Source organism: Cricetulus griseus, chromosome 3, assembly GCF_003668045.3.
Source record: "Cricetulus griseus strain 17A/GY chromosome 3, alternate assembly CriGri-PICRH-1.0, whole genome shotgun sequence".
Lineage (NCBI taxonomy): Eukaryota > Metazoa > Chordata > Mammalia > Rodentia > Cricetidae > Cricetulus > Cricetulus griseus.
The window spans coordinates 155,610,431-155,634,592 of NC_048596.1; the positions used below are offsets into that span (position 1 = coordinate 155,610,431).

A 24,162-nucleotide genomic window follows, 5' to 3' on the forward strand; every position below is an offset into this window, starting at 1 on the left:
GAGAGAGGGGCGGGGCAGTTGGAACTTTTAAAAGGAAGACCGTGCATGTGCACTGAGGTTCCACGCATGCCCAGAGTCCTCATGCAGGTCCATAATGCTTGACGAGTGGTGATGGCATAGCACATCCCTGTGCGTGCCCCGCCCGTTGCCAGGGAGCAGGGTCAGCCTGGTGTCTGTCCTAACACAAATATCTCCATGTTTAAATTTCTTCCTTTGATTTTTAGAAATTGAATATTTTTTTCATGTTTTCAGTCTTTTTCATTCCCTGAGGTTAATTTTGTATAATGCATGTTTTGCTTTTGCCCAAGGGGTATGTATATGTATTTTGAAATGAAATAGAATTTTATTTTGTGCATTAAGTGGCAGGGTATGCTTTTTATTGTTTAAAGTGTTTTATTTGTTGAGCCTGATTTTTCACTTAGCTAGGAATTTTTAAGTATTGATATAAGGAATTAAATAATTAGTAAAGAAATCCAGGTGCTAGCACATTTTCCTCTTGTAATGTCTAAGTAAAAGAGATGGGCATATGGGCATCATTAATGCTTGTTTGTATGTTAAAGCATGTAATTTGGCTTAATTGCTTCTTTACATACATTCTCTCTCTCTCTCTCTTTTTTTTTTTTTTTTTTTTTTTTTTTGGTTTTTCAAGACAGGGTTTCTATGTGTAGCTTTGGAGCCTATCCTGGCACTCGCTCTGTAAACCAGGCTGGCCTCGAACTCACAGAGATCCGCCTGCCTCTGCCTCCTGAGTTCTGGGATTAAAGGCGTGTGCCACCAACGCCTGGCATACATACATTAGTTCTTAACCATGTTCTCCATGAAGTATGCTTGAATATGTAAAATGCCGTATCTGTACTTACATTTTTACATGTTTTCACCTGCAAGTTGGAGGGAAACAAAAAGCAATTGTTGATTGGACCTTAGAAGAGAGCATGCTTTTCTTTGACTGTTTTCTTTTGATGTGATAAAGGACATGCTTTTCCTTTTACTATTTTTAGAAGAAAAACAACAGTGAAGACATTGTGTATTTATGCGGACTATAAATCTGATGAAAGCTACACTCCAAGCAAAATCTCAGTCAGAGTAGGAAATAATTTTCACAACCTTCAAGAAATCCGGGTATGTCTTTCAGTTTTTTGTTTTACTGTGTGTTTCTTTAATTCATTCTATAGATGATAGTCCTAAAACAAGAAAATTATATTGAAAACTATGTGTATAATATTTATATTCTCTTGAACTGCCATCTTTTTTTCTAATGCTTTATTATGGAATTTTCAGGCTAAAAGAATTGTATAGTTATCCCTTCACCTTTGGAATGCTTTAATGTTTCACTATATTTGCTTTATTAAAATTATTTTTTAGGTAATCAACGTAAGTTACAGGTTCCTGATGCCATCTAGGGTACAGGAGCATGCTCACTTTCTCTTCTCACTAAAGATTAAAAGGCAGGAAACAAGTGTTACCTGAAAGTTTGGCAAGTTGGGCTGGTGCTACCATGATACTTGGGAAAAGAAAAAATTAAGAATGGAGTCATGGAAGCACATGGACATTTCATTATAGTTTAAAAAAAAAAAATCCAAGGGCAGGCAAACTGCAGATTTAATGGTTGCCCAGAGGGGGAAAAAGCCGTGCTGCTTTCAGTAAGCTGACATAGAGGTCAGTCTCAGTTGTCAGCCCCAGTGCAGCAGGGTTGTATGGCCGGAAGGGGAGCTTCAGAGAAAGAGTAAGGGGGCTCAGAGTACCAGAAAAACATGCTTAGGCTCTAGCCAGTATCAGAAAGAAAAAGACAGAGAAGAAGAAAAGGTAAAAGTTAGGAAAGGCAAGCAGATACAGACAACCCTCATCTTCTCCTAGGGGTGCACCAGGGAAGGAGACATACATTATCTACTGGTGAACTCACCTTCCGGGCACAGGGGTTCCCTAGCCAGGTCCTCAGCCTGCTCCCACTGAACTAGTCAAGGGAGGAGATAAGGGCACTTCTCCAGCTAGAGGTAGATTCATTGTTTACTGTAACATCTCTGTTTCAAATATGTGAGCATGATATATTGGTAAGAATTTTCATTATTTACTTAATACTTATTTTAAGGGAAACATTATATACCATTTTATACTTAAGTAGATTATTTGGTGGCTTAACAAATGTATACATCTATGTAGCCTCAACACCTTTAAAATGTGGAACATTTTTCTCTTGGTTTCTACTTTCATGAAATGTGTTTTTCTGTCCCTTCACTCTGAGTCTGTATATGTCCCTAAATATGAGGTAAGTGTCTTGTTGGCAGCATGTACTCAGTTGAGCCTTGACTACTCATCAGCCAATCAGTATCTGATTGAAGGATTTAGTCCTTTGTATTCACAGTGATGATTGATAGGCCAGAATTTCCTGCTGCCATTTGTTCATTGCCTTCTGATCATATTAGGTTCTTTCACGTCTTTCTTTTCTTGTTTTGTGCTTAGATAACTTTCCCAGTTGTCTGTGTTGAGCTAATCCTTATCTTTTGCATACAGCTTTGTGATTATGACAAGTTCTATATACTTATAATGCCTATATATTGTAAACTAATAACAACTTACCTTTAATTACATAATTTTACGGCTTCATGTTTTATTTTGGTGCCAACAAATGTGTGCCTTTTTTATATAGAACTGCTATATTTTCTCAGGGAAAACAAGAGAAACAAATGTTGGTTCATGCTAGGTAGGTGGCTTAGTCAGGGTTACTATCGCTGTGACAAAACACCATGGCCAAAGCAACTTGGGGAGTGAAGGGCTCATTCTGTTCACACTTCTATGTAATGGTTCATCTCCAAAAGCAGTGGGGCGGCACTCACACAGGGCAGGACCTGAGGCGGGAGCTGATGCAGAGGCAGTGGACGGTGCTGCTCACTGGCATGCTCCCATGACTTGCTTAGACTGCTTCATCCTTAAAATTCTATCTGTCTGTCTGTCTGTCTGTCTGTCTGTCTGTCTATCTATATTTTACATTCCTATGGCAGTTCCCCTTCTTCTCCTCCTCCTCCCATTCCTCCCCTACGAAGTTTACTAAGTCTGTCCCATCTCATTAAGGCAGCACCAAGGCACCTCTCCACCCCCACACCCCTGTGTCTAAGCTGAGCAAGGTATCTCTCCATATAGTATGGGCTCCACTAAGTCAGTTTGTGCATTAGAGTTAGATCTTGGACCCACTGCCAGTGGCCTCATATATTGTTCCAGTCACACCATTGTCAACTATATTAAGGGAGTCTGGTTCAGTCTTATGCAGGTTCGCCAGTTGTCAGACCTGAGTCATCGATCTCTCACTAGCTTGGGTCAGTTGTTTCTGTGGGTTTCCCCATCATGGTCTTGACTTCTTTGTTCAAATTATCACTCCTCCCTCACTTCAATTATACTCCAGGAGCTTGGCCCATTAGTTAGTTGTGGATTTCTGCATCTGCTTCCATCTGTTTCTGGAAGAGGGTTCTAGCTTCTCTGGGGTTATGGATTGTAGGCTGGGTATCTTTTGCTTTATGTCTGGTATCCACTTCTGAATGAGTACATACTATATTTGTCTTTCTGGGTCTTACCTCACTCAGGATGGTTTTTTCTAGTTCTGTTCATTTGCCTGCAAATTTTAGGATGTCATTGTTTCTTCCCACTGAGTAGTACTCCATTGTGTAAATATACCACATTTCTTTATCCATTTTTCAGTTGCGGGGCATCTAGGTTTCCAAGTTCTGGCTATTACAAATGTTGCTATGAACATAGTTGAGCAAATGTCCTTGTGGTGTGAATGTGCCTCCTTTGGGTATATGCCCTACAGTGGTATTGCAGGATCTTGAGGTAGGTTGATCCCTAATTTACTTAGAAATTACCATACTGATTTTCACAGATCAGCCTGCTTCTTTAGAACCCAGGTGGTTCAGGGATGGTACCACCTACCATGGTCTGTACTCTTCCCTATCAATTACTAATTAAGAAAATGTCCTACAGGCTCACCTATAGCCCAACTATAATTGTGGAGGTATTTTCTCAGTTGAGTTTCCCTCCTCTCAGATGAGTATAGCTTGTGTCAAGTTGACATAAAACTAGCCAGCACAGTAGGATAGAAACCATTCCATCAAAGTCCAGCTTAGTTAATCAGTGAGTGCGGGGGTTTCCTTCCAGAAGATGTGTGATTCGAAGAAGCTGTATCACTGAAAAATCCATCCCAGTGAGGGGTTGGTGTCACCTTGTTTGGATTGAATCTGGTAAGAGATATTTGACCTTTGTGTTCCTGGATTTTTGTCTCTTCCCAGATTTGGAAAGGATTTTTGCTCTTATATATTAACATTTTAATTTATGTGCTTTTAATGCAAATTATATGTGTCTGTGTGAATGTCTGTGTTAGTGTGTGCACACATATATGGGGGAGCTTTTAGAGGCTAGAAAATGGTGTCAGGTCCCTGGAATTGGAGGTACAGGGGATTGTGAGTTGCTGGATCCAAACTCTGGTCCTCTGGAAGAACAGCAAGTGCTTTCAGCTGCTGAGCCATCTCTCCAGCCTGTTAGTTCTTTAAATGAGCTCAGTTTGTCTTCCGACTGGAGCTCATATAATCTGTTTTTTTTTTTTTTTTTTTAATGTCATAAATTTGGCAAGCTTTCATCACACTTTGCATGGTTTCCTTTTGTTGTGTAATTTCATGTATTCTTTAGATTATTTTTGTTCTTGTGCATTAAAATTTTTATTTATTGTATTTTTCAGCTCTAGAATGTGTTTGATTAGGAAACCTTCCACTTCTTACATTTCTAATTTTGTTTTTTATTGTACTATTTTTTAAAATTACTTATTTTTTTTTTTTAAATCTTCTTGAGTTTTTTTTTTAAAGCAGATAGTTTGAATCTCAGGCAGTTTTAGGGCACTGCATTTCCTCAGTGCCAGTCAGTGGTGCTTTATTTTGTTCCTTTGGTTGGGTAGTATTTCCTGGATTGTTCTTGATTCTTATGGCACTGGTCTTAACTGTCTGTGTACTTGAAGAAGAAGGAAATTATTCCAGTCTTTGAGGACTGTATGAGAAAGCCCATAACCAGCCAGCCCATCTGGAGGTTCCGGGAAGGACAACTGATATGATCCATGGGTTGTTTGCCGTTGGAGTCCTCTGGTAGTCTAGCATGTAAGTCTGATGTCTTAACAGAAGTGAAGCTTGTTTCTATGAAGGACAGCTGGAAGTCTGTGTCTACAGGGGCTGACATAACTTTGTGTTAGTCTTACTCCTGAATATATAAGGGCTTATCATGTGCTAGAAAGGACCTGATGCCTGGGCCCCTTGGAACCAATTATGTGTTAGGATAGATCTGATCCCTGAGCCTATTGGAACTTACTCTATGTTGGGAAGGACTTGCTGCCTATTGGAATAGACCTAGGGCTGAGTTACATCTGATTCCTAAGTCCAGAGGGGCATACCTAAAATCTGGACTTACAGAAATGATTATGGAACCTTAGTCTTTGGATGCTGGACTGGAATCAGGGTCTTTTGGGATAGACTTGGATCCTGGGTCCAAGAAGGCCCCCTAGGATCACTAAAGCCTGAGTTTACGGGATTATTTGTAGGTACAAGCTTGCAGGCTGAATCTGCAGGGTTTTGTTTGTGGCCTCTGGTTTTAAGTGCTAGTCTGAAAAAAAGCACAAACCAAAATAGCCCGTAGATGTGGTCTTGTAACATGAACTTGTGGCTGCCAGACCAACATTGAGTCTACCTATTCTAGTCTACCTATTCCTTCAGCTTGGCATGAGGGAAGGCTTGTGACTTTGTGGATGCCAGCCCACATAGCTTTGCTTGACAGCAGGATCAGCAGGTGCTAGCCTAATGAATAGGACGTGGGGAAGAATGGTATATGCTGGGGCATGACTGAAGCCTTGGTCCTTGGGATCCAACTTGTTGTTGGGACTGTGTATAGCTCAGAGATGCCAGGGCTATTTTACCCCTGCATTATACCTAAGAGTGGTGATGGAGTAGGCCCAGATCAGACCACAGTATGCCAGGCAGATCTGAAGCCTAGGATCTGTCCCTGTACAATGTATGCTTGATGAGTATCCATGCTATGGGAATAGGCAGGAGCTGTGGTGTCTTGCCCCTTGCTGGCCTTTTCTGGATTGGGCTCTACATTGGAGTCTGTCTGAGGCAAAGTCCAGGCAGAGGACATCTCCTCCTAACGTGCTGCTTGGGAATGTGGGAAGAGTGACACAAATGATACAAAACTGTTCTTCCTGTCCTGCTTCATATGCTTCCAGTCTCATGCCCAGGTTCTTTTATTTCACCTGGCTTCCTTATTAGCTTTTGCAAAGTTATTTTTTGTGTACAGGTATAGATAGTTGGTCTAATAGACAGGTATTGCAAAGTTGCATTTTACCATCTTGCTTGAGACACCTACCTGGTACATGCATACTGTTACTTTCTTCTTTTAAGACAGGGACTTCCCATGATCCTGAGGCTAGCCTTGAGCTAACACCCTCCCACATCATGGTGAGATTATAGGTATTTGCCAGCACACTTGGCTTATTTTACTTTTAAAGGGGTTTCCTTGAAAAATAGTTTTAGTTTTTGAAAAATTATTGTAAATAATATAGTTTTTAGTTTGAAAACTTACTGTTTTTGAGTAAATTCACAAATAAATCCATTGGTTTCTTTCTTTCTTCCTTCTCCTCTTCCTCTTCCTCCTTTTTTCTTCTTCTTTGTTTTTCTAAGGCAGGGTTTCTCTGTGTAGCCCTGGCTGTCCTGAAGTTTACTCTATAGACTAGTGTGGCCTTGAACTCACAGATCTGCCTACCTCTGCCTCCCAGGTGCTCGGATTAAAGGCCTTATGCCACTAATGGTTGGCTTTGCTCTAATGCTTCTTAATTCAAAACATCTTGATTTTTATTTTTTTAGTTATTTTTTATTTGAATTAGAAACAAGATTGTTTTACATGACAATCCCAGTTCCCTTCTCCCTCCTGTGCTCCCCTACCACCCCCCACAACTAAAACCCTACCCATCACATATCCTTTCTTCTATTCATTTTTGTTTTTGTTTTTGTTTTGTTTGTTTGTTTTTTATTTTTTTGAGACAGGGTTTCTCTGTGGCTTTGGAGGCTGTCCTGGAACTAGCTCTTATAGACCAGACTGGTCTTGAACTCACAGAGATCCACCTGTCTCTGCCTCCCGAGTGCTGGGATTAAAGGCATGCGCCACCAATGCCCGGCTGCTTTCTTCTATTCTTCCCCTGACTCAACTTTTCTGCTCCTTCATGTCCTCCACATCTTTCCTCTTCTCCCCTTCTCATTCTCATAGCTCCCTGCCCCCTCTTCCCATGCTCTCAATTTGCTCAGGGGATCTTGACCCTTTCCCCTTCTCCAGGGGACCATGTATGTCTCTCTTAGGGTCCTCCTTGTTTACTAGCTTCTCTCAAAATGTGGATTTTAGGCTGGTAATCCTTTACTCTATGTCTAAAATCCACAGATGAGTGAGTACATACCATGTTTGTCTTTTTGTGATTGGGTTACCTCCCTCAGAATGGTTTCTTCTAGTTCCATCCATTTTTCTGCAAATTTCAAGATTCCATTGTGTTTTTTTTTCCACTGAGTAGTACCCCATTGTGTAAATATACCACATTTTCTCTATCCATTCTTCGGTTGAGGGGCATCTAGGCTGCTTCCAGTTTCTGGCAATATTACAAATAGTGCTGCTATGAACATGGTTGAACAGATGTCCTTGTTATATGAATGTGCTTCTTTTGGGTGTATGCCTAGGAGTGGAATTGCTGGATCTTGTGGTAGACTGATTCCCATTTTCCTGAGGAATCGCCATACTGATTTCCAAAGTGGCTGTACAAGTTGTCACTCCAACCAGCATGGAGGAGTGTTCCTCTTTCTCCGCATCCTCTCCAGCATGAACTGTCATTGGTGTTTAATATCTTGATTTTTAAAGTCACAGTCCTATTTGATCTTTTAGTCATATATCCAGTACACTTTGTGCTGCAAAGACTTAGGCATGTAATTGTATGATTTGTTACATAGTTCATATTTATCAAAATGGACTGCTTGTATTGAGAAGCTTTTTATGGGGACATACTCCTCATTTGGGGTTAGAGGTAAAAGTTGTCCTGTGTGAATTCACTAGAAATCATCTGGTCTAGTGGATGGTATTTGAAATGCCCACTAGATGTCACTGTTGGCTTTTACTTTCTAGGCTTTTTTGCTAGTCATTAGTGAAGTGCTTTAACTAGCCTTCGTTGTAGTTTTTTCTAGAATATATTTACATAAAAAAAAACCTCCTTGATGCACTTTGGGAAGGGCACATCCTCTGTATTTATAAGGATGTATTGTATACTCTTGTAAGCTTGACAGTACAAAATAATGGTTTTGAAAGATTAATAGGAGATATTTGGACCTTGAGGTGTACTTTAGTGTCTAGTCTTAGTTTCCCTTGTTTAAATGCTAAGGCATTACCTGTTCAGAAAAGGGAGTCTTATAGGTAGTTTCTTAGTTTTCTCTTGTATATTTCTGTATGGTGATGATACAGCTTCATGAGACCAGTAATCCTAAGTAGTTCCTGGTGACAATCTAAACTATTTTCCTGAATAACTTAATGAGAATATACTAATGTTTTGCATAGCTCTCACTAAATAACCATAAGTTTTGGATGCTCTTTTAATTAATGCCTTTATAATAGCTAATGATATTTTTAGGTATACATCGTTTTAGGTAATTTACCATATTTACATTTTTTCTTTTATATGCTCAAGAAGTATGTGTCAATTAGTATTTTGTGTCTTAAGGAGAGATGAAGTAGATTATATATATATATATATATATTATATATATATATATATTTAACATTTAGAGGGACACTTCATTGAATTTAGGTGCTAAAAACAAGTGATTAAAACACGGAACTTTTATGGGATTTGGAGCTATCCTTTCATAAGGATAAGGACCAGTTTAGAGGCTAATGTATATATTGAAGGGTTTATGTTTATGTAGGGTTCTTTTGTTTTTTTTTTCTAGAAATTGTGGATCTGCTTACTTAACACATTTTAAATTCTTATCTTCTATAATCTTACTGATTTGAGGTAGTAACTTAAGAATTGGAGATGAGAAAAAGGAATGACTACCTTATGTATCTTAAAATGTTTCTTTGTTCTATCATCTTTCCCTTCGTTTCATTTATGGAACATGGCTAGATAGTTGTGTCTCTACCGAAGACTTTGTACAGAGCATCTCCAGTATTCTACAGTGTATGTTATCTTACGTAACTGAGGAGGGTTTGAAAATGGACTTTCTGTTGATAGAACTGGCTTGGGCAAAATTGTTTCTTTTTCTTTGCCAAAATTGATTTTATTTATATGTCACACATTCTATTTCTAAATTTTGCAACTTGGTGTTTAAGAGAAATTTGTAAGCTATTGATGAGATTTTTTAAGCAAAAATTGCATATGCAGAAGAGATTCTGTAGACAGAAGTGAAGATTTATCATTTCAAAGTCTTTGTCTTAACTTCTTCTTTGGCTTGGCCATCTCATCTGTGTTACCTTTCTTCAGGATTAGTGCTATGCAGGTAGGGCTTTCAAATAAAGGCACTGTGGCTGAATTTTAAAATCTTTTGTTTATGATGTTTCTGTTTTTCAAGGCAGGGTTTTCTCTGTGTAGCCCTGGCTGTCCTGAAACTCTTTCTGTAGACCAGACTGCCCTCGAACTCACAGAGATCTGCCTGCCTCTACTTCCTAAGTGCTGGGACTAAAGGCTTGCACCACCTCCTGGTAAATCTTTTTTTTTTTTTTTTTTTTTTAATGAGAAGTTTTTATTAGAAATGGGAGGGAGGGGGAAGGAAAGAAAAAAGACGTAAAGAGACACAGAAGTAACAAAAGAGAAGAGGGAGACAGGAGGAGAAAAAATCTGCATTTTAACATTAAGTTTTCACTTAATATTGTTTTGCTCTGTGAAAGGAAAATAATAGGTAAAGAAATTGTTGTCTAAATAACGAACTACTGTAGACTTGATGTAACTAAGCATTTTAGAGAAATCCAACAAAACTTTACAATTTGCTAATTCTCTCTCTTTTTAAAACTGTTGTGGAAGTTTTTGTTTTGTAAATACAAACTGCAGTAATTTCCTATACATATCTTGAAGACACTCAAAGTTGTTTCTAAACTTTGTTAGGAAACAGCTTGCAGCCGGGTGGTGGTGGCACACACCTTTAATCCTGGAGGCAGAGACTGACGGATCTTTGAGTTTGAGGCCAGCTTGGTCTACAGAGAGATTTCTCAGACAGCCAGGGCCACACAGAGAAATCGTGTCTTGAAAAAAGCCAAAAACCAAAAGAGGAGAATCCTTAGACTCTTAAATTAGCAACTTGCTAATTTAAGATTAACTAGGGTTTTTCAGCATATTTGAAAGTTGCCCTTTGGTTCATTGTTACCATTTTATTTCTAAAGTTTCTGGACTGTAAGATTGAGCATTTAAGTGAATTTTAAGCCTTGCTTTTAATCTTCAATATTAAAGCTGTTACCAAGTGATTTTCCCCCTATTTTAAGAGGTGGCTTGAAGTAGTCTTTAATGCCTAAAGAGCTGTGATGGTATCTTCTCTTTCTTCCATGTATGACAGCCTTTGTATTTGTACTTGTTTTAACTTTTTTTTAAAGATTTACTTATTATGTATAGTGTTATGCCTACATGCCAGAAGAGGGTATCAGATCCCACTATAGATGGCTATGAGCCATCATTTTGTTGCTGGGAATCGAACTCAGGACCTCTGGAAGAGCAGCCAGTGGTCTTAACCTCTGAGCCATCTCTCCAGCCCCTCTACTTGTTTTAAATTAGTGGCATTGCTGTGTGAATCCACAAATGGTACTTAGAGTGGTTAATAAGTTGGTCTCTTTGTTCAGATAATATCCACTGTTATACTTGGAGTTGTATTAGTGTGTGTGTGCTGAAGTAAGAAGATGCAAGGCAGTGTCCACTGACTTCAGGTTTACCCACATTTACTCTCTGTGAGCCTTATTGTAAATAGTTTGATATAAAGCTTGCTGTAAAGTCTTTGTAGCATATATAAACAATAAACCTTAGCTACCTAGCAAGTTTGAGTATAGCCCTGGACTACAGGGATTAAGGACCTGTCTTAAAAAGATTTTTAAAAATTAATACATTCTTCCTGGATGGTGGTGGTGGCTCACACTTTTAATCCTAGCATTTGGGAGGCAGAGGCAGGTGGATCTCTGTGAGTCTGAGGCCAGTCTGGTCTGCAGAGTGAGTTCCATGGCAGCCAGGGCTGTTACACAGAGAAAACATGTCTCCAAAAGCCAAATAATAATAATAATAATAATAATAATAATAATAATAATAATAATAATAATAATAATACTGCCTTTAAAGAAACACCGTAATATTTGTATAAAAACAGACATAACCATAATATTGGCATAAAAAAGGCATAGACCAGGAAACTAAGATATATATATATATATATATATATATATATATATATATCTTATAAGCTTATAAGATATATAAAATTCATATGTCTATAGCTAACTTTGTTAAAGGTGAAAGGAATACATAGTGAAGAAAGATGCTTTTCTAATAAATGGTCCTGGGAAAATTAGGTTTCTGTGTGCAGAAGATTAGAACTAAATTCCAGTCTCTAAGCATATATAAAATCACCTCAAAGTTTACACGTGAGACTCAAAACTGTGAAACATAAGGAAATTCCTTAGGTTGGACACTGAAAAGGGCTTGCTTTTTGTTTGTTTGGTGGTGGTGGTGGGGGTTAATATTCTCAAAGCCCAGGAAACAAAGAACAATACAAATGGGATTATCTCAAACTAAAATGCTGCTGCAGAACAATAGAGAAAAAAAACATCAGAATGTAAAAGCAACCTATAAAAAGGAGGAACAGTCTGTAATCTGGTGAAAGTTTAGTGTGGAATTTATGGCCAGAAAATCCCTGCAAACCAAACCACCCCCCACCCCCACCTCCCCCGAGCCCAAGGGGCTATAAAATGAATACCTGCTGTACCAGCACTGGGGAAGTTGAGGTGGGAGAATCATGAGTTTGAAACTAGTCACATAAGTGAGTTCAAGGCCACCTTGGGCTATATAGCAACCCTGGCTCCAAGAAAAAAAACAAAAATAGATACCAATATCAGCTCACTATAACTATCAGAAAGACAAAAGGAGATTGGGTGCTTGTATACTTCTGGGGTGTAGATTAGAGTGATGATTAAAGGGGATGGGTTGGAAGCTCCTGCCATAGTGTAGTAATCACACTTGCTTCACTGTGACCATAATATCTAACAAAGGGAAGAAAGATTGGTTTGGATCGCTGTTTTAGAAGTTTCAGTTCATATTTGCTTGGCCTTATGTGCTTGAGTCATCATGGCAACAGAAGTATGTGCAAAGGACAGATTATAAACCTTGTACAGGTCAGGAAGAAGAGTGAGTGTAGAGCTGAGCTAGGCTGTAACCTTCAAAGCTGGCTTGGCTCCTAGTGGCCTGCTTTGTCAGCTAGGCTCTACCTCTTCAGGGTTTCACTATCTCCCAGAGTATCTCTAGTAGCTGTGGAATAAGGGTGCAAGACATGAGCCTGTGGGAGACATTTAGATTCAAGCTGTAGTGCCATGTGATTCAGCAATGTGAAATGGCCTGAGTGGTCGTTAACTGATGCATAAAGAAAATGTCTGTGGAATACTGCTGTGCCATAAAAAGCAATGAAATGGTGGAACTGGAGATGTTAGTGCTAAGTGAAATAAGCCAGGTTTATGAAGACAGTACTATATGTTCTCATGCATACATGGAGTCCTAAAATAGTTTATCTCATAGAACTTGAGGGGAGACTGGTGCTTACCAGGTCAGGGAGTATAGTGATGAGAGTGGGGTAGGATGTTTTGATGATGGTAATAAGTTAGGGTTAGATAAGTGTAAAGAACTCTGGACGCAATATGATGACTGTAGAGGTCAGGACTGCATCTTAGAAAACCTAGAGAAAGAATTTTGTCTTTTCACTTCAAAGGAAAGGTAAATGCTTGAGGGAATAAAAATGTTCCACCTGATTTAAACATTAGTGTGACACGTATGTTATTTTTTTATGTTTTATGTATCAGTTAAAATTAAATATTTAAAATTTAAAACACTTAAAAGACTGTGGGAGAACATAGAATATTAGGAGAAATGAGTTAAACTATTGTCTAAAAGATAAAAGAGGGATGGTTCAGTGAGTTAAGGGTGAGATACAGTCCGCACAGGTACAGAATAAGGTGGAGGTATTCTGTAGGAGCAGGGAGCATGGCAGCATGGTGTAATGACAGCTGGAGGCGCCTCAGTAGGCCTGAGACTGGGTAGGCATTGGTGGTGACAAGGAAGACTCAAGGTGTGTATACTCATGCAGCACTTTGGTATTTCCTGGCTCCCAAGTTTACATTCTTAAAGGGAAGTACAACTTAGAAAAGTTCTTTCATGAAAATATGTAGGAGGCAGAGGTCGATAGTGCTAACGGTTGGTCTTTGGAGTTAAAGTTTTAGATTAGGAAATGGTGATAGTGTTAGTTAGATCTGGCTGGTGACATCCTGGTGAAATTAGGATGTATCTGAGGTGAGATCCGTTCAAGGAGGAAAAATGCATCTGCAGGGATGTGGAAGGAGTTGTGACTGATGGCCACCAGGGATACATTGGGACTATGAATAGGGTCTGAGGAGAAATGTTTTAGTGGCAGCTTAGGAGTGGTATTAGTTCATACAGGTAGGATAATAGTAGGAAAACTGTATTATGGCTGGATCCATGGAAATGCCAGTACAGATGGAGTAGCCCTTATTTAAAATCTTGGGACTAAATTTAAAAATAAATTATTTTTAAATAATTTTAAAAATAAAAGGACTAAAATGAAATTCACTTATTCTTCATACATGCATATATAGTCCAAAAGTAATTTTATGATTATTTTAGTAGTTTTGGGTAGTGATATTTTGTTTATGACTAATAAAGCTTGCCTGAAAATCAGAATGCAGAGCTAAGCCACTAGTTAGGCACACACACACTAAGCCACTAGTTAGCTACACACATGTAGTTTCCAGACAGGGATTTTTGTGAGCTAGGTGGATCACTCTTTCAGTCTGAGATAGCGGTAAGAGCTAGTGGCTGCTTTGCTTATCTGACCCTCATCTTGAGCCCAATATCTATCTCTATGTTTTTATTATTCATGTTACAGTCTGACTCTATGTAAGCCCTGGGGTCAGACGCAGGTTCACAGGCTTCCTGGAAGCATTACCATATCTGCAGCCCTCAGTGACAAAAGAAGGTCTGGGTCTTGACTAAATAATTCCATAGGGAAATGGTTCAGATAGTGTATTGTTTATGTAACCTAATAAAAATACTTATGGGTTACAAAATGTTTGTGTACATTGTGTATACATAAAATGTATGTGTATACATTGCAGAACAATTATATAAATTATATAAAACATATTAGCATATGCTTTCCTTCACATACACTTTTGTGTATGTGTATGCATGTGAAGGCCAGAGGACAACTTTCAGTGTTCCTCCTCAGGTTACATCCATCGATCACATTTTTGAGACAGGGTATTTTGCTGACCTGCAGGTTATCAAATAGGCTAGGATACTGGCTAGCAGGCCCTAAATAAAGATGCACCTGTCTCTACCTCCCCAGTGCTAGGGCTACAACCAGCATGTATCCATGTGTCCAGGTTTTTATGTGGATTCTGGGGGATCCAACTCAGTCCCTTGTGTTTGCACAGTAAGTACTTTGCCAGCTCTAATCCTTCCCTTTCTCCCTCTCTCCCTCCCTCTTTATTCTTTCTTTCTCCTTTGCCCTCTTCTTCCTCCTCTTGTTCGTCTCCTCTTCCTCTTCTTTTTCTTCTTTCTTCTGTATTGAGAACATTTAAAATCCACTGTTTTATTGGGCCAGTGAAATGCCTCATTGGGTAAGGATGCTTGCTGACAAACTTGACCTGAGTTCAGTACCTGAAACCAATATGGTTAGAAGGAGAGAGCTGACTGCTACAAACTTTCCTCTCCCTCCACTCACAGATGAATAAATAATAAATAAATACATGTAAAAGGAAAAATACTACTGCCTTAGTAATTGTCAAGTATAGAATATATTAGTGTCCATAGTTACCATGATATAAAAGGATTTCTTGAACCGATTTCTCCTATCTGACTGAAATTTTGTGTTCTTTGAGTAGCATCTTTCCAGCTCCTCTATCTCTAACCTCTGGCACCCACCTTTCTACTCTCTGGTTTTATGTATGCATATATTTACATTTATTTCTTTTGAATTTTAATTAGTACACAAAGTGTTAAGTTCCATAAGCCACTTAAAGCTAGGTTCCACACATGAGAGAAGGCAGACAGTACTTGTCTGAGTCCGGATTTGTTAGGGTTTCTATTGACCAAACACAAGTCAGGGAGGCAAGGGTTTATTTGGGTTACATCATCAAAGGAAGTCAGGACTGGAACTCAAGCAGGGCAGGAACCTGGAGGCAGGAACTGGTGCAGAGACCATGGAGGGGAGCTGCTTACTGGCTTGCGCCACATGGCTTGCTTAGCCTGCTTTCTTATGGAACCTAGGACCACCAGCCCAGGGGTGGGTATCATTCACAATAAATACACTGGGCTCTCTGCCATTGATCACTGATTAAGAAAATGCCATACAGACTTGCCTACAACCTGATCTTATGGAGGCATTCTCTTTACTGAAGCTGCCTCCTCTCAAATGATTGTAGCTTATGTCAAGTTGACATAAAACTATCCAGCACACTCAATATATTTTCCTCATCCATTCATTTTTCTGAGAACTATATCTTTTCTTTGTGACTGAATAAAATTCCATTGTGTGCACATTTTTATAATCCAGTCATACTAATGGGCATATAGGATAGTTCTGTGTTCTTGTTATTGTGAGTAGAGTAACAATAGACAGGGATGTATGTGCAAGTATCTCTGTTATATGTTTTTGATTTCACATTTAGTAATATTCACATGTAGTAATACTTCACCCTGAGTTTTAAAAATATCTAGTTAAAATAACATATTCTTTAACTTAGGGCTTTTCACTTTGGACTGAATTAACTAACCCAAGTGATCAAACTATGGAAATGCCTCTGAAATTGAGGGAAAGGTATTGAATATGCAATTATGTAACATAGAGCAATGTCCCTGTGTATTGTTTACATAGTATCATTACTTTTAATAATAATCATACACATGACTGGCTTTTGACATATTCCTTGAAATTTATGAGAAAATGAATTAGCTCTATAAACCATAATACATTTGTTTTCATTGTCCACTGAGCACTATACACATTTTGATGTATATATTTACCAAACCTCAGAATTTAATCTTGAAGCTTTACTTTCCTATTTTATGAATTGTTAAAGAGGTTTTACTTAGAAAATATGAAGGCATACAAGGAATAGGAGGGAGAGGAAAGTATGCCAACTTTCTTAGCCCCCAATAGATGATACACCCATTGTTTCTATACTAAAAATTTTCATATGTGTTTAAGTGAGTTTAATAATGGGCCTTAGGAAGCTAGTCTTCTGTAAGTAGAAGAATCTCTGTACTGTGTCAGAACCAGGAATTATACTCACTTTATGTTAAATGCTGGGAATAAATAGTGTGTGTGTGTGTGTGTGTGTGTGTGTGTGCGCGCGCGCGTGCGCGTGCGCACGCGCACGTGTGGGCGCTCGTGCGTGCGTGTGCTCATGTGCGTGTACTCGCGTGCGCGTGCGTGCCCGTTCACCAGCATTTGCTAGCTTCCCTTATGACTAAGTAGCTGGCTTTCAGGATAAGGAAGGCATCTTAGAGGGTTAGCACAGAGTGAGGAATGAGAAGAATCCCTCCTTCCCTCTTTGACTTCAGTATTTAGGTAGGAACTACTTCGGGTTTAAGATCGTACAAAGGTAGGATCATACAAAAATTGTGCTCAGCTAGTTGATAAAATCTTGGTGGGAAATGTTAGTCTCATTAATTATTTAAAAAATAGTTTTACTGTTTCGCTGAGGCTCATCAATGAGACTTTGGGGGGTGTACCTAGCTTTTGGAATGCCTCTTTTGCCTTGTGTTGGGAGGGAATTGCTTAAGACAAATTTGGAAATTTGAAGACAAATTTGGAATTCATAGTTGAGAGTTTTCTGCTAATTGAAGTCCAGATTATCAGGGCATGGAACTCACATGACTCAATGAACTCCATTTAACCTGGGGTGGTGTGGTCACAGTGTACTTGCCATTGAACTCCCAAGTTCTCAACCTTGGCTTGTGAAGGGAAATCCAGTCTGTTTCATCATCTGCAATCTGGGATTTAAGTATTGTTTTCAGAGTAGGACAGAAGGATGAGAACTAAGCCAGAGAAGGAACAGGTTTTTATATTGTGTTTGCCACATGCTGCTTGAGGTTTGGAGTCTGTCAGATCAGAATTGGAATCTTGGTAGTAAGTATCATTGCTTTATTTTGTAATATAGAAGAATATCTCTATCCGTTTAAATGTTCAGTATTTACTTAAAAAAAAACAGATTCACAGTTCTACACTATTTAGTGACTGTGAAGTTTAGATGTGATATGTAGAGATCCATCATAAATTGAGCAATAGTGGACACCCAGTCTCAGTCATGATGCATATGTCCTCTCCTCTAAGTGACAACAGATCTCAGTCATAAGCTTATGTCCTCTACAGCTTCTCCCTCTGGCTTTGAGTTGGCCGCTGCTCTAGCCTTGCTCTCACTTCGCTGCTTGAGGCTGCACAGAGCTGAATAAAAATGTCTTACTTGTATTAAGGTCTGATCGAGGGAAGTAAGTTGGGTTCCCTGGTGCTGGGTAAAACCTTGAAGTGTGAGTTGTTGACTTTTAAAAAATATTGCTATTATTGGCATTTGGTGTTCACCCCAAAAGCTCATCTGCTTCTTACAGTTTCTATTGGTTTTGGGTAGTACAGATTTAATCCACTGAAACCACACTGTCAATGAATTACTGTTATGTGTAAAGGATCAATTAAGCAATTTAAATCTATTTTGTGTTATCTACTTAATAATACAAAATCTAATAGAACCCTGGTTAAGTCCTTATGTCAGAACATTGAATTTCTGGTAGGGTAACTCTTACTTTGTTGTCAAAGTGTTTTGTGTTTTGAGATTCTTTTTTATTGTCATTTTAAAAATAAAGCTGACTGGGCAATGATGGCGGAGGCAGAGGCAGGGAGTTCCAGGACAGCCTCCAGAAAGCCACAAAAAAACCCTGTCTCGAAAAACCAAACCAAACCAAACCAATCAAACAAACAAAAAAACATTATTTGTAATATCCAGAACCTGGAAGCAGCCTAGATGCCCCTCAACCGAAGAATGGATAGAGAAAATGTGGTACATTTACACAATGGGGTACTACTCAGCAGAAAACAACAACAACAACAACAACAACAACAAAAAACAATGGAATCTTGAAATTCGCAGGCAAATGGAACTAGAAGAAGCCATCCTGAGTGAGGTAGCCCAGTCACAAAAAAGACAAACATGGTATGTACTCACTCATATATGAATTTTAGACATAGAGTAAAGGATTACCAGCCTATAATCCACACCGCCAGAGAAACAAGGAGGACCCAAAGAGAGACATACATGGTCCCCTGGAGAAGGGGAAAGGGACAAGATCTCCTGAGCAAATTGGGAGCGTGAGGGGAGGGGAGAGGGAGCTAGGAGAATGAGAAGGGGAGAAGAGGAGGGGAGAGAAGGACAAGGGGGGAACAGAAAGGTTGAGTTTGTGGAAGAATAGAGGAGAGCAAGATAAGAGATACCATAAATAGAGGGAGCCATTATAGGTTTAAAGAGAAATCTGGCACTAGGGAAATGTCCAGAGATCTACAAGGATGACACCAGCTAACAATCTAAGCAATAGTAGAGTGGCTACCTTAAATACCCTTCCCCGATAATGAGATTGATATATGCCATCCTAGAACCTTCATCCAGGAGCTGGTGGAAGTAGAAGCAGACACCCACAGCTAAACACTGAGCTGAAGTCCTGAAATCCAGTTGCAGAGAGGGAGGAGTGATGAGTAAAGGGGTCAAGAGCAGCCTGGAGAGACCCACAGAAACAGCTGACCTGAACAAGGGGTTGCTAATGGACCCCAGACTTATATCTGGGACTTAGGACTGTTCCAGACCCCCTGAATGAGGATGTCAGTTTCCAGGTCTGAGCAATCTATGGGGCCTCTGGTAGTGGATCATTATTTATCCCTAGTACACAAATGGACTTTGAGAGCCCCTTCCACACAGAGGGATACTCTCTCAGCCTAGACACACGGGAGAGGGTCCAGGCCCTGCTCCAAAGGATAGGACAGAACTTGAAGATCCCCCCCCCCATGGAAGGCCTCACCCTTCCTGAGGAGCAGAAAGGGGATGGGATATGGAGTTAGTGGGGCACAGGGGAGGAGTAGAGGGAGAGGGAATAGGCATTGACATGTAAAACAATCTTGTTTCTAATTTAGATTTTAAAAAATGGGAAAAAATAAAGCTGACTTAGTAGTATGAACAACTTTGGGTTTTACCATCTGAAGACTTAACACTTCCTTTTCTTGAAGAATGTGCTAATTTTAGTTGGTAATACAAAATTTACAGCAATAAATTGATAGAGTAGGGGATATAAATGGAAAAGTTTTAAAAAAGAAGTGATTTGTGTGCATCTTAACTGTCAAGATGTAACTAAGCTAAAAGTTTCAGAAAAGCTCTGTCTATCCTAATCACACATTTATTTTCCTAAACTTTTCTGCTCAACAGTGAACAAATGGTGCAAGTCATCTTAGCATTCTGAAGGTGGGGAAGCTGGCAGAAATCACATTGAGTTTTAGAACTGTTCAGGGCATGCCTCTACCGTTGTTCAAAAACTATAAAAAAGAAGCAAACCCAGAGAACAGTTGTGACCTCTGAAAAAAGTCATTCTTGGAAAGAAACTGACACTTTGACACCAGAGGCATCAGTGCAGCCTTTCATGTTCTGTGGTCTGGAATGACTAATAGTATACTGTTTGCCTTAGTAACTGCTGTGTAATAGTTGGTGTATGTGTGCATGTAAGCAGGTATGTGGGTACAAGCATGTGTGGAAGGTTGGTGTATGTGTGCATGTAAGCAGGTATGTGGGTACAAGCAGGTGTACTTGAGAAGGAAGGAATGTAAGAAGTGGTAACATTTATTTACCATTAATTCAAGTTTGATATTGATTTAACCATATGAGTCTCAAAACACCCTTATGTAATCATTAATCTTCAGGGTATCCTCAGTAATAGTTGAGTGTAACCCTTTTCTGGTATGATGTTAGAGCTTTTCACTTGATGACAGTGGTAGAAGATCAAGGATGATCTCACACATTTTAGTCCCAGTGAGCTTCAGGTGAACTAGGTAGAATTAGTTTCAAATCTGAATTTTTCTACTTACTAGCTCTGTGAAACTTGAAGTCACATTTGATGTACTTGTTCATATTTTTGGTCTCATAATAAACACTCAAAAACATGTTTTTATGTGCCTTTAAAATATAAATAATGCCTGATAACTTAGAGGTTTTGTTACTATTTGAAGTAGACAGACACTTTTTTTTCATATAAAGTTTCAGAGAAGTAGCAGCACTTTGTTTACTTGGAGAGGAATCTTGATGGGGACATTGGAAACTGCATGTATGGTTCTCTTGTGGTGCCTCTATCAAATAATGCATTGTGGACTTGGAGCACATTATGTAGTTATAGATGTTAAGATAAGATTTCCTTGGATGGCCAGTACTGTTACGTTTCTGAGTTTATAGCTTATGAACAGGCCCACTTGAATAACTAATTGATCCTGTCATAATAGAAATACTTACAAATAAAATTCTCTTTGCCAGCAACATGGTAAATGAAAACCCTAGGAAAAAAACATTAACATCATATAATTCCTGGAATGCTGTATGTAATTCAATTAGTGGGCTATCGATGGACGTGGGTCATGGTGGGCAGGAGTTGGGAAAAGGAAATATAAAGGGTACGAGGTACATTTGGGAGAGGAATAAACCAGGCAGAAATGTTACAGGAGGCTTATTTAAAAATTATTTTAACCATCTTGAATCTCAAAAAAATAGTGAAATAGTGTGTTTGAATTTCTGAAAGGTGTGTGTGTGTGTGTGTGTGCGCGCGCGTGCATGTGCGTGCACGGGTGTGCTTTGTCTGCATGTGTTTGCTCTGTACTTCTTTTGTTCATATTAGTTATTGACATTAATATTGCAGTGAGCTCTTTTTTGAATGTTAAGCAAAGAAACGGGGTTTTATCTTTGAGTTCATCTTAGATAATATGGATCCCTAAAATAATGAGATTTTTGTCCTGTAGTATCAGTCTTTGTAAAACTGTAGGAGAATGAAAACTATTATATTTTCTCCTTTAAAAAAGACATCTTCTGCATTGTCAGAAAATAGCATAAATGAGTTTCCAAAGTAGTGATAGAAAAAGATTTATAATGGAAAGAATTGATGGTATATTTCACCTAGAGTGAGGAAGACAATGTGTAATAAGGGATTTTGTGGTTTTACAGCTCAGTGCATGTGTTTGAAAGCTGTTCTCTCAGCAACGTGGGTGGTAGGTTATGCTACTATATAATGTATTGTAGTTGGCTCTCTACACTTGTCAGGGTTAGTGTTCAACCATTCGGAAAATTTTCCCATTGTTCCATCATGTGAACCAAGGCTAGTGCTGAATTCCCAATAACTTACAGAAAGGTTTAATTAGAAAGTTGGAAATTTCATTACTTCTGATTGTTTTAATATAGTAGTATATAGTCTAGAGTTTTATCTATTATACATTTTTAGGCAAAAGAATATATAAAAATTAAAATTTCATCTATTTTAGTAGATTTTACAGAAATTTGTATACAGAATCCTGCCCTTTTTTGTGTTAGCACTCTATTTCCATCTTAAGAGTTTTGCTTTAGATGGACCATAGCTCTTGGCAGCTAGTGCATTTTTAACAAATAATACTGTTTCTAGTAAGAGTTGCAGAGGCAAGAGGAAAAAAAAAAAAAACTTTGTGTGAGGTCCTTGTAAACTGAACCTTTGGAACATTGCTTCAACCCACCCTCCCCACCCCCATCCCTGTGCTTCTTCCTTATTTGTGTAATGTTATAAATTACATCCTTTAATAAGAATTAAAACATTTCATATTGCTTTTTTGTGCTTGATTTTGTCTTTACCTGTTATGTTAAACACAGAGAAATAAGCAATTATAGTATTGAACTTCACCCTTGTGCCAGTACCTCTACAGCATAAGGCACCAAAACTGGAGAGTTGCCTGCTGGGGTGTCTGTAGGATGCTTGTGTGGGCATCAGTGTCTGCTGTTCACATTTTCCCCCCTTGCAAATTCCTCTTGGAATAAAGACTTTGTGTTTTCTGGATGTCGTGAAAGCACTTGTTGGTCCTTGTATTTTCAGTTTGTGAGAGCTTCCTTTATAAGGAAGTTGTCACAGACGCATGTTATACTGTTGTCGTGGGCACATTAAAAAATATCAAATAAGGGCCTTTATATATTTATACTATAAATAATAAACAACTTTAAATGGAATTAGAAAGATTGGGAGTGAGAAATGAACTTTTGCTGAAGATATACATGGAAAGTAATTGAATATTAATGTTCACCATTTAAGATTTATTATAAAGTGAAATCTCTGTTGACTAGATGCACATAATACTATCTTAAATATCCTCTATTTTAATCTAAAATTCAGATTCTTAAGTATTTTTTTTCCTTGCAATATTTTCGGCTGACTAAATCAGTGGTTCTCAACCTTCCAAATGCTATGTCCCTTTAGTACAGTTCCTCGTGTTGTGGTGACCCACAGCCATAAAATTATTTTGTTGCTACTTCCTAACTGTAATTTTGCTACTGTTAGGAATCATAAATATCTAATATGTAGGAGATCTGATTTTTGACTCCCAAAGGGGTCGTGACCCACAGGTTGAGACCCACTGCTCTACATAATTACTTCCTATGCTAGAAGCAGGTTAAGAACTGTATTTATGTACCCAGAGTAATTTCTATTCTTGAGCTTATCCACTTCATCTGTACCTATGCTACTCCTGAGGTTCGTGTCATAGTCAGGCAGTGAATTTGCAGATGTGATCAATGGATGATGGGCAGTCAGACCTCCACTCAGACCTAGAACACTACGAGGGCATAGGGGAGTTCAGTTTGCTGAGATGGAAAGTGTAAGTCATAGTTGCCCATAAGGTGTATCATTTGTTTTTTCTCTTAGAAACTGTACACTGTAGAAGTTAATAAAAGAGTAAATCTGAGTTAACATTTCACTTCTGATAAACATCGTTTTAGGCTCACCTGCCTTTGTTTCTTGAAAAATAAAAATGTCCTTTTGCATTTCCTGCTAGTTGTATGTATCTTAATTATTAATTCAGATGATCAGAACCAGATTACTCTACTTCAAGGACAGGCTATTACATTTTAGTAGATCTGTAGACAGTGGTGCTTTTAATTTCTCATATGTTACACTCAATTAATTACTTACTAGTTGCCATAATCTTTTCTTTTTCAGTCTAGAGGATGGAAAAGATTGCCATCTAAGCAAAATGTATCTCACATATGGCTTCTGGGGAGAAATAAAAGCACAAGTCCTTAACATGTTAGTTTTCCAAGGGCCTCGGGGGCCTGAGTTTCGTGATTGCCACGAAGCCTAATTGCTCACAGGGCAACCTGGCACACTGCCATTTCCCCAGTGGGCTGTTTGTTGGTGCTTGTGAATGGAACAAAAATGTCTTGCTTTTTCTGCATAGTTGGCAGTGGTTGCAGTTTTAGGAAACAAGCTAACATTTTTCTCAAAATGATGACAGTTGATGTCAAGATGAAGTCAAATGATATTTAAGCCTAGTTTAAGTAGTAGATTAGTCCAATGATTTTAAAATTTATATAAAATAAAATTTGTTGCATCTTGCTCTAATATTAATTTTGTATACTGTTACTTTATTCTTAAGCAGATAACCTAAATTTAATGCAACACTTTTGAAGGTAAGGTATAGATTTGATATTTTATGCTTTTGTATTGTTAAAAAGGACGTTGGTCATATGAATTATAGGGCCAATGGAAATCAGAAATGTTCTAAGCAAATGGTGGTTGAGGAACATTTTGGTTGTTCCTGAGACTCCTTG

The 24,162-nt window shown here is 38.6% G+C and overlaps 1 protein-coding gene across 3 annotated transcripts in view; it reads left to right on the plus strand.

The window, feature by feature from the left end:
- The window catches only part of Anapc10 (anaphase promoting complex subunit 10), a 47,208-nt gene that overhangs the window by 16,621 nt on the left and 6,425 nt on the right, over positions 1-24,162 (plus strand). For 2 of the 3 annotated variants that reach the window (XM_027404886.2, XM_027404885.2), the window contains exon 4: positions 999-1,119. In XM_027404886.2, the coding sequence (XP_027260687.1) occupies positions 999-1,119 (121 nt within the window). Of the gene's footprint in view, positions 1-998; positions 1,120-18,306; positions 18,367-24,162 lie in introns of those variants that run through there. The other variant, XM_027404887.2, reaches the window with a different exon arrangement.